Here is a 16,093-nt window from a genome sequence, read left to right as displayed (position 1 = left end):
GATGTATGTATGAAACTGTACATCACAAATGTACAGTTTACCATGAGTTCAATTACTGTATTTTAGTAGTGCAAGCATAGCTATTGCTTAACCATGTGGTTAAAAAATTATTATCAAATATTAGCTGACTAAATATTGCAACCTGATTTATATAACCAATGTGAACTTAGTAGATTCTGATCTATGAAATAGGTTATTCACAAAACAACTTGGATAAATATTCAATAGAAGCTATCTGATTCATGCTTAAAAACATTAAAATATTTAAAATAATTTGATAATCATCATACCTCATTTACTTTTGGCTCTTTCAAAATACAAAAATCATTTAATACTTCTGAATTTCTAGAATCAAATTCAGATATGACGACTGGAAGAATCAGGGGCAGAAATGGGCTTTTCTGTTTGCCTGTGAGTGAGGGGCTCCAGGTTTGACTTCCTTTCTTCCTTTTTTAATTTAAGGCAGAAAGCAGAATTATTAGTCCTACTAATCACCTGTCTACAGCACAAGAGGAAAATAAAAAAGGCAGAGTATTCTCAAACCATATTGACATTGCTTTTTTTTCTCTTTCAGAATGGTTAAAATATCCCTAGCATTTTTATCTAAAATATCTAAGTAAACATTGCTAACAGAATTTTGAAATATACCCTGAGTGGTATATGTACCACTCAGGGGCTTTAGAAAATATTCAGAAGTTTTCCAACCGGGATCTGACTATGATTCCTAATGAGTAGCTGTAGCTCCAAATTTCAATATTTTTTTTTGTTGTTGCTGTTAAGGATTTTAGCTGTCAAGATCCTTTTAAATATACCCCCATTCAATTTCATGCTTCTATTATAAAGTTACTTTTTCATTATATAAGTATTATGAACTACCATGAACAACCTCCTTTAAAAAACATTAAGTAAAATGAAAAAGCAAACTCTAATTTGACACTTTGAATACATACTTTTAAATTATTAAAAAATATTTAATTAGAATAAAAATGTGGTAATATTATACACACACACATGCGCACATATACACACTATGAAATGCTTATGAGATATTTAGAAGTTCCCAACCAATTGTTAAAACTAGCGTTGTGTGAATTAAAGTTACATGCTGTATACTAATAGTTAAGTTTCAACCACTTCCAAATTTCATAATTTGCTTAATTTTAATTAGTTCAGAATTGGTTAAACTAAAATATTACTTAAAAATAGTAGAAAGTATTAACTCATTTTTAAAAACTTGATAAATTCTAAGGTACTTAGCTCATCACAAATGAGGTTAAGAAACACATTTTCATATAGTGGTTATTTTAGTGCCCCCTTTTTTTTCATCATTTGTTTTCATTTTGGCTTTGATTTTAAATTCTCTTTTCTTCACTTGCTTGTCTTAAAATAGAAAATTTTGATATTTTTCCCAGAAACTGTGAAGAGATATGGCAGACTATTCAAAGCATACTTTTGAGAAAAGTGTGGTTACATAGTTACCCATTCCATCAAAACCTGACACTTGCCAGGCATTCGTTGCTAAAATTCATCTGTAGATTTTTTTAAAAGATTGATTCAGGGCCACATAAAGGGTTTACTCTTTTACCTGCTCTCTTCAATGTATTACAGTTAAAATGTGGTATATTTTGTGTGTATATCTATCCATAGGATGGTTGATAGAAACAAACCGACAGATCTAGTGTGCTTCACAATTTACTCGCGTGTTTGTGTTTTGCCTCTTCATGTTGATTATCCTTAAGGTAATAGAAGAGAATATGATTGATTAAACTTATCAGAAAAAATAAACAAAATTTAAAAAGAAAAAGTTAGCATCTAGTGCTACTGTGTCCCACAGGTTCTTCTACATTGACCCACACTACCTCCACTGGTGAGTTAGAGGAGCATAACAGGACTACCACTGGTGCTATTGCTGTTGCTAGCACACCTGCAGATGTTACTGTATCCAGTGTTACAGCTGTCACCATCCATAGACTTTCCGAGGAACAGCGAGTGCAAGTTACGAGTCTCAGAAATTCAGGTCTGGACCCCAACACGTCCAAGGACGGGCTCTCTCCTCATCCAGCAGATACACAAAGTACCAGGAGAAGACCAAGACATGCTGAACAGATAGAAAGAACTAAAGAGCTTGCAGTTGTTACTCATAGAGGTATTGGATGTTATTTTACTTGTGCCCATTTAGTTACAGCCAAAGCTATATTTTGGTAATGATTCTAATTAGAGAATGAGCTGAAAGAGAGCCAAGATGTAGAAAGCAAAAGAAAAAGTTCAAAGTAGCTGAAAAATATGGATAGTAACAACCAAAACTGGAATAATTTGAAAGCATAGAAATTGAAATTTAAAAATAAGTCAAAGTGCAATGCAAATGTTGGAGGGGGAGGGGGTAAAAGTAGAACAGAAATCATTTTTAAACAGGACAGTAAAAACAAGTACCAAATACTTATTATTTATTCCATACCAGTTATGATGATGTTCACAAAACAGGAAAATAAAGTAGCCAGTTTTGATTAATAAGTGCATATATTTACACATAGATGATTTATCCCATGTAGTAATTTTTAGCGTTTGCATGATATTTTTATGTTATGCAAATGTTAGTTAGTACTTGAGAATATGTACAGTTTGATTGGGAAACATAGAAACGTTATATCTGGTGATCGTTTTACATAGCTTATTCTTTGCCTGACCCATATGATTGCATTGAAAGATTTCTCATTTTGAAAAGGTAACAGCTATTCATTGATATTATGCCTCCAAAATTTAAGTATTCTTTAAATGTCTAATTTATTTTTAGAGAAAAATGACATAAAACCACATCATACATTGGTAATTTTCTACTCAGTTAATATAAGCCTACCTTTTACAAAATAAGGAAGTCTAGAAAACACATTTTTCTGTTTCTTGGTGGCAAGTGTCATAGAGAAGTTTAGGAAAAAAATTCAATGTAGTATAAAAGAATAAAAGGTATTTATTTATATCAATATATGTATCTGTAAGAACATTAATCAATTGAACATATTTCAAGTATAAAATATCTACTACATTTCCAAGATATCAAAATATTTTCTCTAAACTGGCTATGGTTTTTGCAGTGTGATTAGGCATGGTTTATACAGACCATGATTTAAGTAATGGGAAGCCATTCAATACTTAGAGCACAAGAAGGATAGAAATCAAGACATCTTTACATACATTAATTAAAAATCATACAAAAATATCTCAGAAGTTTGTTTCCATTCGAATTTGTACTGAAAATACTTACTTTGATTCTCTTTAATGAGGCACATTCTAAAATGAATTTTTAACCTGTAATAGTCTTCTCAAAAAGATTAAATCAATATCACCTTGATTCTGTATTCACTTTCCTATTATAAATATTACCATTTATAAGAATATAGGGACCGTGTTAAAATTTGTGATTTGCTCAATAAAGTAAACAGTTTTTGTCTTATTACCAGAAAATTTAAATAGGTAAAATTATATTAAAATATTAAAAACTATTTTTTCATTCTCTTTGGAAAATTGCATGAGCTAATATTGGTAGGCTATCTGGAAATTATTTTATTACCCATCATATAGAAGGAGGATAATTTCTGACATAAGTTTATTGTAAAACCAACTAATAATACAATTTCTACTTTAGCCAAAGTTTGCCGTCAAGTGGTGTGATAAACTTTGTGGTTATAAATTAAAATTTTATATAACTTGGAACAATAATGCAGACTGAAAATAGAAAAGGTTAATAGTCAACCATTAAATTAAATTAAATACTTTTAAGGTGGTTCCATATAAAATGTTTAAGTTTCTTCAAGTAAATTTTAATTAAGCTTCAAGAGTACTTCCCGGGTAGATTCCCAATCAGTGCTCAAACTTTCTCCATTATTATCATAAGCTCCCAGTGCTGTTTGAGAGATTGATACCTGTTTTACCTTTCCCCATATTCTTTACAAAATGGTGATTTTGAATTTAATATGCATTCAGTGGTGCCATGTACCTTGGAAATGTATTCCTCATTTATTTTTCAAATTAGATGTAAAACATTATATGGAAAACATTTTTAATGTATTCATCATTATTGACAGTGACTTAAATTGTTATACTTTTATCAACTTTCTACTTTAATTCAAATTGGTTCTTCTGTTTCTTCTTCAATAACTTAATACTAGTTCAGTGATTTTGGTTTGCTACTTATCTATTACACTCTAGACACAATCTCTTAATATTATGGGCAAAAATATTCATCAATGTTAAGAGTAGGGGAAACCTATTATTCTATTGCTTAGTGTTTTCTAAAGTTCTCAAAATATAGCTATGCTCTTAGTTATGAAACTATCTTCTAAGACTTGATTACCAGCAGGTCCAAATTTCTAAACTGGAAATGGCTGACATCTAACCAGTATTATTTTTAAAATAATAATTTTGGCTCAGACACAATGCCTAAAATGCTTACTCAGTACCAGATTCTGTTCTAGAGGAAATAAAGATAAATAATGCATGTCCCCTTCCTGGAGGACATTGCAATAGAGTCGAGGACATAGAGAAACCCATTCTAGTGGTACAAGATAGATTTTGTAAAATGAATTCTGATGAAAGTACTGAAGAAGTTACAGTGTGTATGCAGAGAGTGAGTCTTTTAAGTTACTTTTTCAATGAGTTGGTAAACAACCCAAAACCAATTGCTTAATTTTTTTAGATATTTCAGAAAAAAACTTATTCCTCTGATCTATTATCCACAATATAGTTAAAATGAACTTTTACAAATAAAAATCCAGTCGTATAACACTACTCTTTTAAAGCTTTCAGTGATTAATCAATGCTCTTAAGAATAAAGCAGAGACTTGGTGATGACCCACGGGAAACTGCATGATCTGACTTTTTTCCATATTTCCAAATTCATCGCATGTAACTCTCACAATCACTCTATTATTTTGCAAAACACAATTTATTTTAATTAGCCAAACACTGTATTCTTTTCTCCCTAAGGATACACTGAGAAGCTAATCCTTGTTCCTTTTAACCACATAATTCTAATTTCCAAGATTTAGCTTAAATTGTTACCTCTAGGAAGGTTAGATATTCCTCTTATAACTTGCCATTGCAGCTTGCGTTTGTAATCATCAGCCCTATAAATTTTCCTGTAAAATTTAAGCTCTCTGAGGATAAGGAGTGGGTGGGTTTTATTCATGCTGCATTTTCAGTACTTAGTACAGTTTCTGACCAATAGATATTTTTTAAAAAATAGTTGTCAAACTAATGAATAAGTGTTTATAATTTCACTTGCTAGAAAATTCACTTAAATTATTTAAAGGCTTGAAATTACCTTCTTCAAGATAATGAAATCTCTACATATTTCAGTATTAAAGATAACTACATTTTGTCACAGTTATAATACCAGTTTTTTTAAAATAAAGGCAACAATATTTTCATTAATCCATAATAATATATTGCTTTTATTGTATTACTGGTTCAAAAATTCCCAAATTGGAACTGGATATAAAGGCCTTGCTTTTAGCCCTTGAATGATTATAAAATCAAAATAATTTTATAATTAACCATTAGCAAACTATAAAGTCAAAAATATCCTATGAAAAAATATTCTACTGAATATTATTTTGTTGAAGTTAATTACAGTGTAAAACATAAATATAAGAGATTACTATAGCATAGGTCCGTTCGATGTCTGCAAGTTCATGCTATTTTGCAGTACGTAATAATTTAATATTTTTAATTTTTGTATTCACATTCCAGTTAAACTTTCAGTTTTATGTCTTTTGATCATTAATGGTTCCCAGTTTATCCGTTTTCATAAACTGGGGCATGTATTAATAATTGACATCAATATTATTATGAACACATAGAAACATGGATTACACACAGTATTTTGTACTTGATGTGTACAGACTAATCTATGTGTTAATTAAGTGAATTAACACATAGATAAATTAAATAAACTCACTATAACTTTTATTTAAATAACAACTGTAAAATTAATGAATAATCTGGAAAAACTTGAAATATTTCTCAAAGATATTTTCAGTTCTTTATAGGGTACCATTCCAATTAATCTTCCTATTGTACTATAGTTAAAACATCAACAATTTAAATTATCTTAAAATTTTTATTTTCTACTTTTTCTCAGTAGCAGAAAATTATTTGCAGTCTCCTCCATTTGAAGATTCTTTGCACGTTGAGATAAAAAGAAGCAAAAGAGGAAGAAAATAAACAATGTTGGTTTAGATCTCTTAAAAATGCATATTAACACCACACCACACTTTGCTGTATTAGTGTCCAATAGTCCTCAAAATGAGAACTTAATATTTTTGACTGCATTTTAGTCCACCTTGGCAAACTACTATGTGTGAGAGTTTGTTCAGGTCAAATGAACGATTATAGCTAAAATTTTATATTTGCAAAGTAGTTTTTGTAGTATCATAATATTACATCAGGGTTGTTATAAGCATTAAACGTAGTAATGATTGGAAGTGCCATAAACTCTTAGGTATTTTCTCCCAATGGAAAGATAAAAAAGAATTGCTTACTATCAACTTTGAGTTTTGGTCAAAGAACTAGGCTGAGACTATACTCTGCCCCTTGTTAGCTTTATGATCTTGAGCAATAAGTTCAATTCCCAAAGTCACAACTTCTCAGTAGCTGAGAACACCTGTGTCATAGGATGGTTGTTATTTTCATTTTATTCACAAAATATGTTTTAGCTCTTGTGATGTGCATGACATTGTACTGGATAGCAGGTATATGAGAATGAACAATACAATCAATGCCATAGAGCGGTCTACATAACTTTAAATAAAAAAGAAGAATCACAAATTTATTATGAGAAACACTTGCATAGCAGTATTTTTGAAATGTTATTGAATTACAGTAGAGGGACTGACAACCTCTAAATATGAGTCAAAGAGGGCTGCTCAGAGAATATTTGAACTAATTATTGAAAGATGAGGCCAGGTGTGGTGGCCCACGCCTGTCATCCCAGCACTTTGGGAGGCCGAGACGGGTGAATAACGAGGTCAGTAGATTGAGACCGTCCTGGCTTACACGGTGAAACCCCATCTCTAGTAAAAATAAAAAAAATTAGCCGGGCGTGGTGGCGGGCGCCTGTAGTCCCAGCTACTCGGAAGGCTGAGGCAGGAGAATAGCGTGAACCCAGGAGGCAGAGCTTGCAGTGAGCCGAGATCGCACCACTGCACTCCAGCCTGAGCAACAGAGAGAGGCTCCATATAAAAAAAAAAAAAGAAAAGAAAAGAAAAGAAAGCAAGCTGAATTAATGTTTGAAACTAGTAAATTATATTTATGTCACTAAGACCCATTCAAAATGGTTTGAGTGGGTATTTAGGCTGAATAGAAATATTAGTCTGCAACAAAAATAAATAAGTTGTTTTATGTTTGAGGGAAGACATACATTAATGTAAGTAAGCTTAAAAATAATTGACTTTTTATTTACAAAATATCCAGATGTTTAAAATTAGATAACGGATATATATCTAGTGACATTTGTAAATTCATCAGAATAATTTGCTGCCTTAGCTATAAGATCTCTTTTGATATCATTTCTTTTTTTTTTTTTTTTTTTTTGAGAGGGAGTCTAGCTCTGTCACCCAAGCTGGAGTGCAGTGGCACGATCTCGGCTCACTGCAAGCTCCGCCTCCTGGGTTCATGCCATATTTAAGTTAATATTTAACTTAAAATATCTTTTTCAATAATCCCTAAACCCTAAAGCTCAATATTACAGCCTTAGGAATTTACCTAACATTGACTTGAAAATAGAAGAACCTATGTAATGACATGATTTTAGAAATAATAAGTAAATTTTCCTGGATTTCTAGAATTATCTATTTTAGAATTAGGTGGGAACTTACAAATTATCTAGTAAATATCATTATTTTGTGGAGAAAATTATGGACTGGCAGAAACTGTATAAAAACCCAGTCTTAGACTAGTATTGATAGTCCTAGACTAGTATTGATTCATTCAAGATTCATTTAGTGTCTGATATGCGGTCTTTCATTAAGTGATGTTAAACTTGAAATAACATAGATTATAAGCACAATTGGGTATCCTTTCTCAAGGAGTTATTTGTCATATTTTATTATGTTAAATAATGATTAAGATGTGTTTTACTCCACTGTATTTTGCTTTAGCATTACTTTTCTTGGAGACTTCAGTAGAATTATATTTCTATTATTATTTTTTCAATATGTGAACAAGTCCTATCAGCTGTTAAAGAGCGGTTTTGATAGTTGCTGTTTTTAAGTACAAAATTTGGGTATATTCTTCTGGGAACGTTTTCATATACACATATAATAATTATTATTTTTTATTGGACTTCCCAATGGGAATTTAACTTAGATAACTACAACATCTTATGGAATTAAATATATGTGTTATGAGGTTTTTATAGACATTACTACTGTTTATTTTGACCTAGTATAGTCAATTATGCCACAGTACATTTAATGCTAATGATCATATCAGTAGGATATTACTTTGGTTAATAAAGTTACATGAAATTATGTTGAATTGAGATTGAATATGATGTAGACTTTTCTCCTCCAAAACTAGAGCTTAAAAGAAACTCTAGTTTAACAGTTTTTAAATAAGTACATTATTTATTATTCTTAGGTTTAAGGTAAGAATGGTTAATTCAGCATAAAACATTTATTTTAGGTGAGCAATTTTAATCCAAAGAAGCAGGAATTTTTTATTGTTACCATAATTTATATTGTTTTCAAGTAAGCTCATCTGAATATTTATAAGGCTCAACAAAAATAAGAACACAGCAAACAATCATACAGATTTAATATTCACATTAAATTGCCAGTTTATGTCAGAAGATTACTATGTCACAAATTTGATTCAAGAACTGGTGTAACACTCTTTTACATCAAAAACTGCATTGTGTGAAAGTAACGATTTTTAGGTGCTTATTATGTGCCCATCACTAATAGGCTATATTATTATGCATAAAATATATTTTAAATGTTTTCAAGTGTTTGCAAGCAACTAACACTGTTTTCAAATATTCTATTAAGACTTTTATAAAGTATGAATTTCTAAATCTAAAATATGTTGTTTTTAAAATCTTAATAAGCATCATCACAATGAGGGAGCTAGTTTACGAGTAGTCATGTAAATATATTTTTATGGATACTAATGTATGCCCAGCAAGTAATCAATTATCAGGGTTTTATTGTACATCTTATCTTTCACTGAGCAAGTGGTGAATTCAAAAGTATATTGCATAGTGTTTATTCCCAAAGAAAAAGTTGTAGAGATTAGATTACAGAGAAAAATTATAGGTCAATTATAAGGAAAGAATTACCACAGAATGGGTATGGCATGTGAGGAAGGATGAGGTAAAACTGGCTTGAAATGCTTGATATGTTGTTCTGTGTAAGAGAGATTAAATCTGTCCTCTGGCATAGGTTGTAGAATTTAGTGTAGGGAACCATAAGACAGTGCAAAGCAGTTTATTATAAAGAAGACTGATTTAACATTCAGTTTTTTTTTTCAAATATAGATTGTGTGCTACTAGAAGCAGTGAATTCTCAAAGACATTCAAGCATAGGTTGTAATGGACAATGTGGGTATTTAGAAATCACTAAAGCATCAAATAATATCTTAATAATATGATTGCCACTGTCCCTTTTAATCCTAAAAGTCTATGATTCTATAGAGAAATATTATATATTAATTAATGTATTTACCATCACTTTATATTCCCTACTGGTGTTGAGCTGACATATACTTATTTTAATGATTATTTATAGCCAGTGTAAAAACAAACATAGAAGTGGCCAATGCTACCATCAAGGAATTTAGAGATTAACAATCTACTTATCTCATTAAATGTGAAATCAGCCATATGTATTTTTTTTTTCTGGGCCCAATGCCCACATCTATGCCTTAAATTCGAAAACTTCTTTATTTGGAGGTCCAGTCCTAGCTGTTCTTTTAGGCAGTGTTATTTCTAACAACAGATGACAGTGCTATTCTTACTCTCTTCACTACCACATTCTACTATGTATTTATTCACTCATTTTTCTTTATTCTTTCTTTTCATTTTTTCTTTCTGGTTTTCTTTTTTCTCTTTACTTCTTTTCAGTTTTTTTCTGTTCCATCTTCTTTTCTTTTAATTTTTTTTTCTCTCTCACAAATATCCACTGAGTGCCAAGCTGTCTTCCAGTTACTGGGTATACAGTATTGAACAAAACTTAGTGGACCCTGCTTTATTGAACTTATATTCAAGTGAGGAAGAAAAAGACAATAAACAAGTAAATAATTGTCTGATGGTAATAAGGGCTGTGCAGAAAATCAAAACAGGCTATATGATAGATGGATTGCTGCCTTAGTTTGGATGGTAAGGAAAGGACTCTGGGGAGTTAAAATTTAAACTGAGACCTAAATAACAGAAAGCAGACAGAGATTCTCTTGGAGCTATGCCTTGCAATTTCTCAGAGGAGAAAGCACACCAGGAAAAGAAAACAGCTAGTTAAAAAAAAGCTTGAGTTTAACTTGAGAAAAATAAAACCTACTAATTCTGGTACTCAATGCACCAGGAGGAGAGTAAGGTAGTTGAGGTGGGAAACATAGGTAGGAAAAACACCATTTGGCTTTTAGGCCTCAAAAATGAGCTTTATTTTTATCTAAACCATTGGTGGACATTAGCAGGGAACATATATTATCAAATGTAATTTTTAAAGGAGTCACTTTAGCATGAATTTGAAGAAGAAATTTCAAGTGAATAGGAGCAAGCAGACAAATAATAAGATACAGAAATGCAAGTAACAGTTGATAGTTTCTTGGAGTATAGGTCTTATAGTACGCTTTTCAAATTTCATTGTGGACATGAATCACCTAGTAGTCTTGTTCAAATGCAGATCGTGACTTGATGGAATTGGAGTTGGATCTGAGATTTCGCATTTCTAACAGATCTCTAGGTTTGCTCATACACTGAGTAGCAAGAACTTAGATGAAGATGATCATCATGGAGAGAGAACAACATTTATTACACAGTCCCAACACTGTCTATTCATCATAGGATTTTGTTCTCCACTAGGATAATCACAATGTTGACAAGCTATCTCGGATAATATAGTAAAAACTAAACTTTATTCCATACGAGTGACTCAAATGGTGGGAAATTTATGAGTGCAAGGGATATTTTAAGGCAGATGGATTTTCTGAATCAATGTTAATGACACTAATTAGTTTTGGCAACCTTTAAGAATGGCTGAGCTATTGACATTCATTATGATTTTACTGGAAAGATCAATAAAGGAATAGATGAATAAGAAAATCAACACCAAGTCAAATTTTAGCTCTAAATTTTAAATTTTACCCAAAATTCTATACTTTAAAATGGTTGTTATTTTTCAATGTATCAAATAACAAAGAGAAAAATACATCAGGGTTTAGTTTCCCTTTACTTACCATGTTTCAAATCCCTGAAAGGTTGATAGATGGAGGTAAAATAGTAAAAAAAAAATTTTTTTTTAATGAAAAAAAGAAGAAAAGAAAATAAAGAGAAAAAAGAAAAGTATATAAAAGTTGATGCCAAATCAAAAATTCTCAGGAGTTAATCTTTAAGCATTGTTTTCTTATTTTATATATATGGTGAAATTACCTTTGTCTGCTTGAATTCCCAGGTCTTTATTTATGAGACTAACTAATGTATTTATTTTAATAGCATCTTTAAAGCATAACTAATAATAGACTGCAGAATTTATAACTTTTAAAAAATTATCTGGTTATATATAATTCTTATAGAATTACTTAATTTTATTCATTTTATTTATTTATTTTGGATGTCGGAACTTTGACATTGGTAAAGTGAATACAAAAAATAGGGGAATGTCAACATTTTGGGTGGAGAGTTACATACAAATATTGATCATTGTATGCTTTATCAATATCCTGCCATACTTTTTGTTTACTTTTTCCATTGTTCTCTTGACTTTCCCTAATTATGTTATTTAATGGAAAGTTGTGTTTAATGTTTATAGAGCTATTTAATAATTCATGTTCAGAAATGTACCAATTTATCATTTAAATACATATTTATTGAATAGCATCCTTATTTTCTATCCATTACCTTATTTCATCACATTTTTGAAATTGTCAAAGCAATGTCATTCATGACAGTAAATACATTTTTATATTTCTAATTCTTTTATGTTTTGTTAAATAAGTTGTTTTTAAGAAGAAAGAAGAGAAAAAATAAAATGTTAGAATTTACTTGTTAACGGGTTTATGCACATTTAAAATGTATTAGATAAAAGTACTCAGAATGCCTGAGGACTTGAATGACAATATTAAACAATGAAAATTTATTTTATTCACAAATGGCAAATCTGCAAGTAACCATTTTAACATTTTTATCCAATGCTACCCTTCAAGCCATGCTTTTGAGTTAGTCCTATGTAAAGATTTTAAGAATTTCTGATGTCAATGTTCTTACTTCCTTTGAGTAGGTCTTTAAGGAAACCTACATATTTTTTTCAGATTTTCAGCCACTTTGTTTTTTTCACCTGTAACCGTTAATCAGATATCTTGTTAGCTTATTTTTATATTAACACACTATATCTCATTTTTAATAGAATGAGCAAATAAGTAAAGGTAATAATATGTACTGAATTGATCAAAAGAGAAGCTTAACTTTAAAGATCAGAGCTGAAACCATTATGTGTGTAGCTGATTTCCCCAAATGGTTACCAGAGCTTATTTTACCTGTGAATGAGATCGTCACAGTGAATGTGACGTATGTGACTTTTAAATCTTTTTCTTTGTTAAAATATTTTGAAGGGGCTAGACTTTCTATTTGTGCTCAAAGCTGATGCCAAAGCAGACTCCTCTGCCTTTTGGAATATGAAGAAATGGTCCTATGTAGAGACATTTTTATCTTGTTCAGAATTATTTCAGGGCATTTTCACCCACTTTTGCAACAAGCTGCTTTCCTTGCATGTAGTTTTCTAGAGCATATGGCTACCCTGCTGTGCACAGAGTGAAACCACACAACTAATCTTTACAATTTTAGGAAGAGCAGAACCTTCATATGTGGCAGAACAGCATGGTGTTAGGTTTAGGGTGCATTGCGTAGGATATTTTTCTCTTCACAATTACATCATTTGTATTCTAAAGCATTGACTATTGCTTTTTACTGTTGATGCTTGATCTCTCTTTATTTAAATTATTCTTCCAATTGTATTTTCTCATAATAGCAAATGAAACTAAAGTGACAGAAATTTCTAGATTAATTTTATCCAGAGCCCAGAGATGTTAGAAATTTTTCATTGAGGAGGCTTATATTAAGGGGGAAAAAAAGTCTCATCAACTCTTCTGAACTTTCCCTTTAGAAAGGAATGCAGCCAAAGATGATTTTACTAAAAGGACTAGATGATTATTTGAATTTCACATAGCAGTTGGTTTTGCTACACCTTTTAATTTCATCTGTTCACACCTTTAAAATAAAGTATTATGAGGCTTCAGGCCACGGGGTTATACTTGGCACTATCATCAGATAGTTGATGTCTTCATTCAATATTAAATCTCGTTAATAAAGCTTTTGTGCCTTATGAACGTAAACATATTTAGGGTCAAATATTATTGATTACTTAAAATTTTATATCAAAATTAATAAATTAGGATAGGATACACTAATTGCATCTATTTACGGTTTTCTAAGATACGCACTTGAGAGAGTTCTGACTGAATATATGGAATTATGTTATCTATAGTCAGGTGGTATAGATGATAGTATTGAAGTTTTAGAGTCAAATGAATGACCATATTTTATTAACATATAGATAACCTTGGGCAATTAATTTAGCTCTTCTCCATTTCTACATTTTTTGAAAGGGGCGATAATTTTGCATGGATATTTTGTGATTTCAATGAGATAGTACACATAGAGTACCTAATGCTTTAGATGCACAGCCAGTAAATGATACTGCCCCTTTCTGGATCATTTGCAAGAAGAAAATATACTCTGGTTATGTAAAAATCCTGTAAGGTAAATATAAATGTGAACAAATTTATTTAAAAAAGATTAGCAGAGTTTTGAATGTCTTAGGTAGCTTATTTCCTTAGGAAAAAATACATAGTTTAATGCAATATTGATATGGAATATTGGATACTAATATATACAGTTTGATTTAACACTATTCATATTGCTCTCATGTATAAGTTATACAAAAGTGAAGTGTAACATTCAACTCATCTCAGATTTCTATTAACTCCATATTTTTTCTTGCCAGTTTTACTTTTAATTGAATTACTTTTCAATTTCAATACAGCCAACTCATTTAAATTTTGTTTATCTACTCTATCTTTGTGAATTTCTATGTTTCTTACAGACATAATTGCTAGAAAACAGCACAGTTGTGTTGTCTAGATTTTCAAAACATTTTCTAAGAAACGAGTGAACAACCAATGGTAGGATGATGAGCAACAGCCAACAATAATTCTACCTAGATATTATCCTTTGAAGTATAATGGTGGTCATAAACAAATTAAGAGATGTTGAATACAGTATCTGAGATGTAGATTTCAATTAAATCTCTAATAATTTCCATGTACCAGAGGTATGTTCATCAGAGTACATTCCAAAACAATAGAATGTTGCCTAATTTGAGGAAGTTTTACTCACAGAGGATTATTTCCGAATGAGTGAATGTAAAGAAACCATAAGGAACCATGCTGTAACCTATGGTAGCAGCATCTGAGCTGTTACGATTCCCAAGTTGTTGGGATAAGGAAGAAAGTGAGATGTTGGACAAAATCACCTATTGTAGCCTTGCATTAATAGACAAATGCCCTTTAATTAAGAGTCCAGCAAACTCCAGTAATTGCAATGGTGAGGAATCCTGTGGAATAAAAATTCTGGTCTTACTTTCCTCCCTCCCTTCATCCGCCTGCTGGAATCCCCCAGAGGTTAAGGGAGTCTGTTGATAGAGTCTACTGCTTCAAAAGCTTAAATGTTAGGAAGAATCACCTGGGGATCTTGTTAAACTGCAGATTCTAATTCAATAGTTCTCAGTAGTGCTCTATATTCTGCTTTTCTAACAAGCTCCCAGGTGACGCCAGTGCTTCTAATGCAATGTCACAATTTGTGTAGCAAGGGATGTAGCCATTCAGATCAAATTTCTGGGCAGAGAACAAGGAGGAGAATAGGGAGAATGGACCTGGAAAGGGAAATACAAAACATAGATAGGTATGATATAAAACATAGATGGCATTTTGAATAGCCATGAAATTAGCAGTAAAACACTGCATTAAATACAACCATCAGAACCCATCTATGTTTATTTTAAACAGAATCTAGGCACTGATATTAATATTTCTAGTGAATTTTAGTAAAATATAATGACCTGAAATCACAGGGATGATGGACTGTTGTTATTTATTAAAGCAATTAATTTTCTTCTGTTTCTTTCTGTATTTTTTTTGTAAATTTATAAAATTATTCAATGCACTAATGAAATTCATAGTGGAAGACTATATGCCACTGTCCACAGTCTGAAGAAAGTCATTAACTTTGGCTGCTGTTTTTCAAAAAGTTGCTTCTTTCCTAATTAATCTCATATTAGAAGGCCTTATAATATACATAAGTGATTTCTTATGTTGAGTGCAAAACAAATATTTAATGTAATAATATTTTATCATGAGTAAGAAAATATTAATGTTATCATTTTTCATGTTACAACTTACAATCAAATTATCTATGATAAAATTAACTTTTGAAATGAAAATACCAATTAGAAACAAAACAAAAGAAAATAACTTGTATTCTAGAGAACATAATATATCAGAAAAAAAAGTCCCAAGAAAGTGCATAAATTGAGTGGATATTAACTGTACAACTGAAAACAATTTAAAAAGTTAATTTGAAGCTGTCAGAAAATAAAGATTAAAAACAATTAAATTAAGGGCAGACAGTTTTAAAGTGTTAAAAGTATCTGTGAACTATACCAATGGTAACCCTTCCCATATGGTGACTTTTATTATGCCAATTATAAGAATCCCTAAAGAGAATATAAAAATCCCACATTTTTCATATAATCCTGACATTTTACAGCATACC

General features: G+C 30.8%; 1 protein-coding gene across 8 annotated transcripts in view; it reads left to right on the top strand.

The window, feature by feature from the left end:
* The window catches only part of CSMD3 (CUB and Sushi multiple domains 3), a 1,209,558-nt gene that overhangs the window by 455,011 nt on the left and 738,454 nt on the right, over positions 1 to 16,093 (top strand). For 5 of the 8 annotated variants that reach the window (XM_016959787.4, XM_016959790.4, XM_016959789.4 and 2 more), the window contains one exon: positions 1,835 to 2,146. The exons of the other annotated variants lie outside the window; for them this stretch is intronic. In XM_016959787.4, coding sequence (XP_016815276.1) covers positions 1,835 to 2,146 — 312 coding nt within the window. The remainder of the gene's footprint in view (positions 1 to 1,834; positions 2,147 to 16,093) is intronic. 8 annotated transcript variants of the gene reach the window in all.

Source organism: Pan troglodytes, chromosome 7 (assembly GCF_028858775.2).
Source record: "Pan troglodytes isolate AG18354 chromosome 7, NHGRI_mPanTro3-v2.0_pri, whole genome shotgun sequence".
Lineage (NCBI taxonomy): Eukaryota > Metazoa > Chordata > Mammalia > Primates > Hominidae > Pan > Pan troglodytes.
This window is presented reverse-complemented; position numbering and strand designations above follow the sequence as displayed.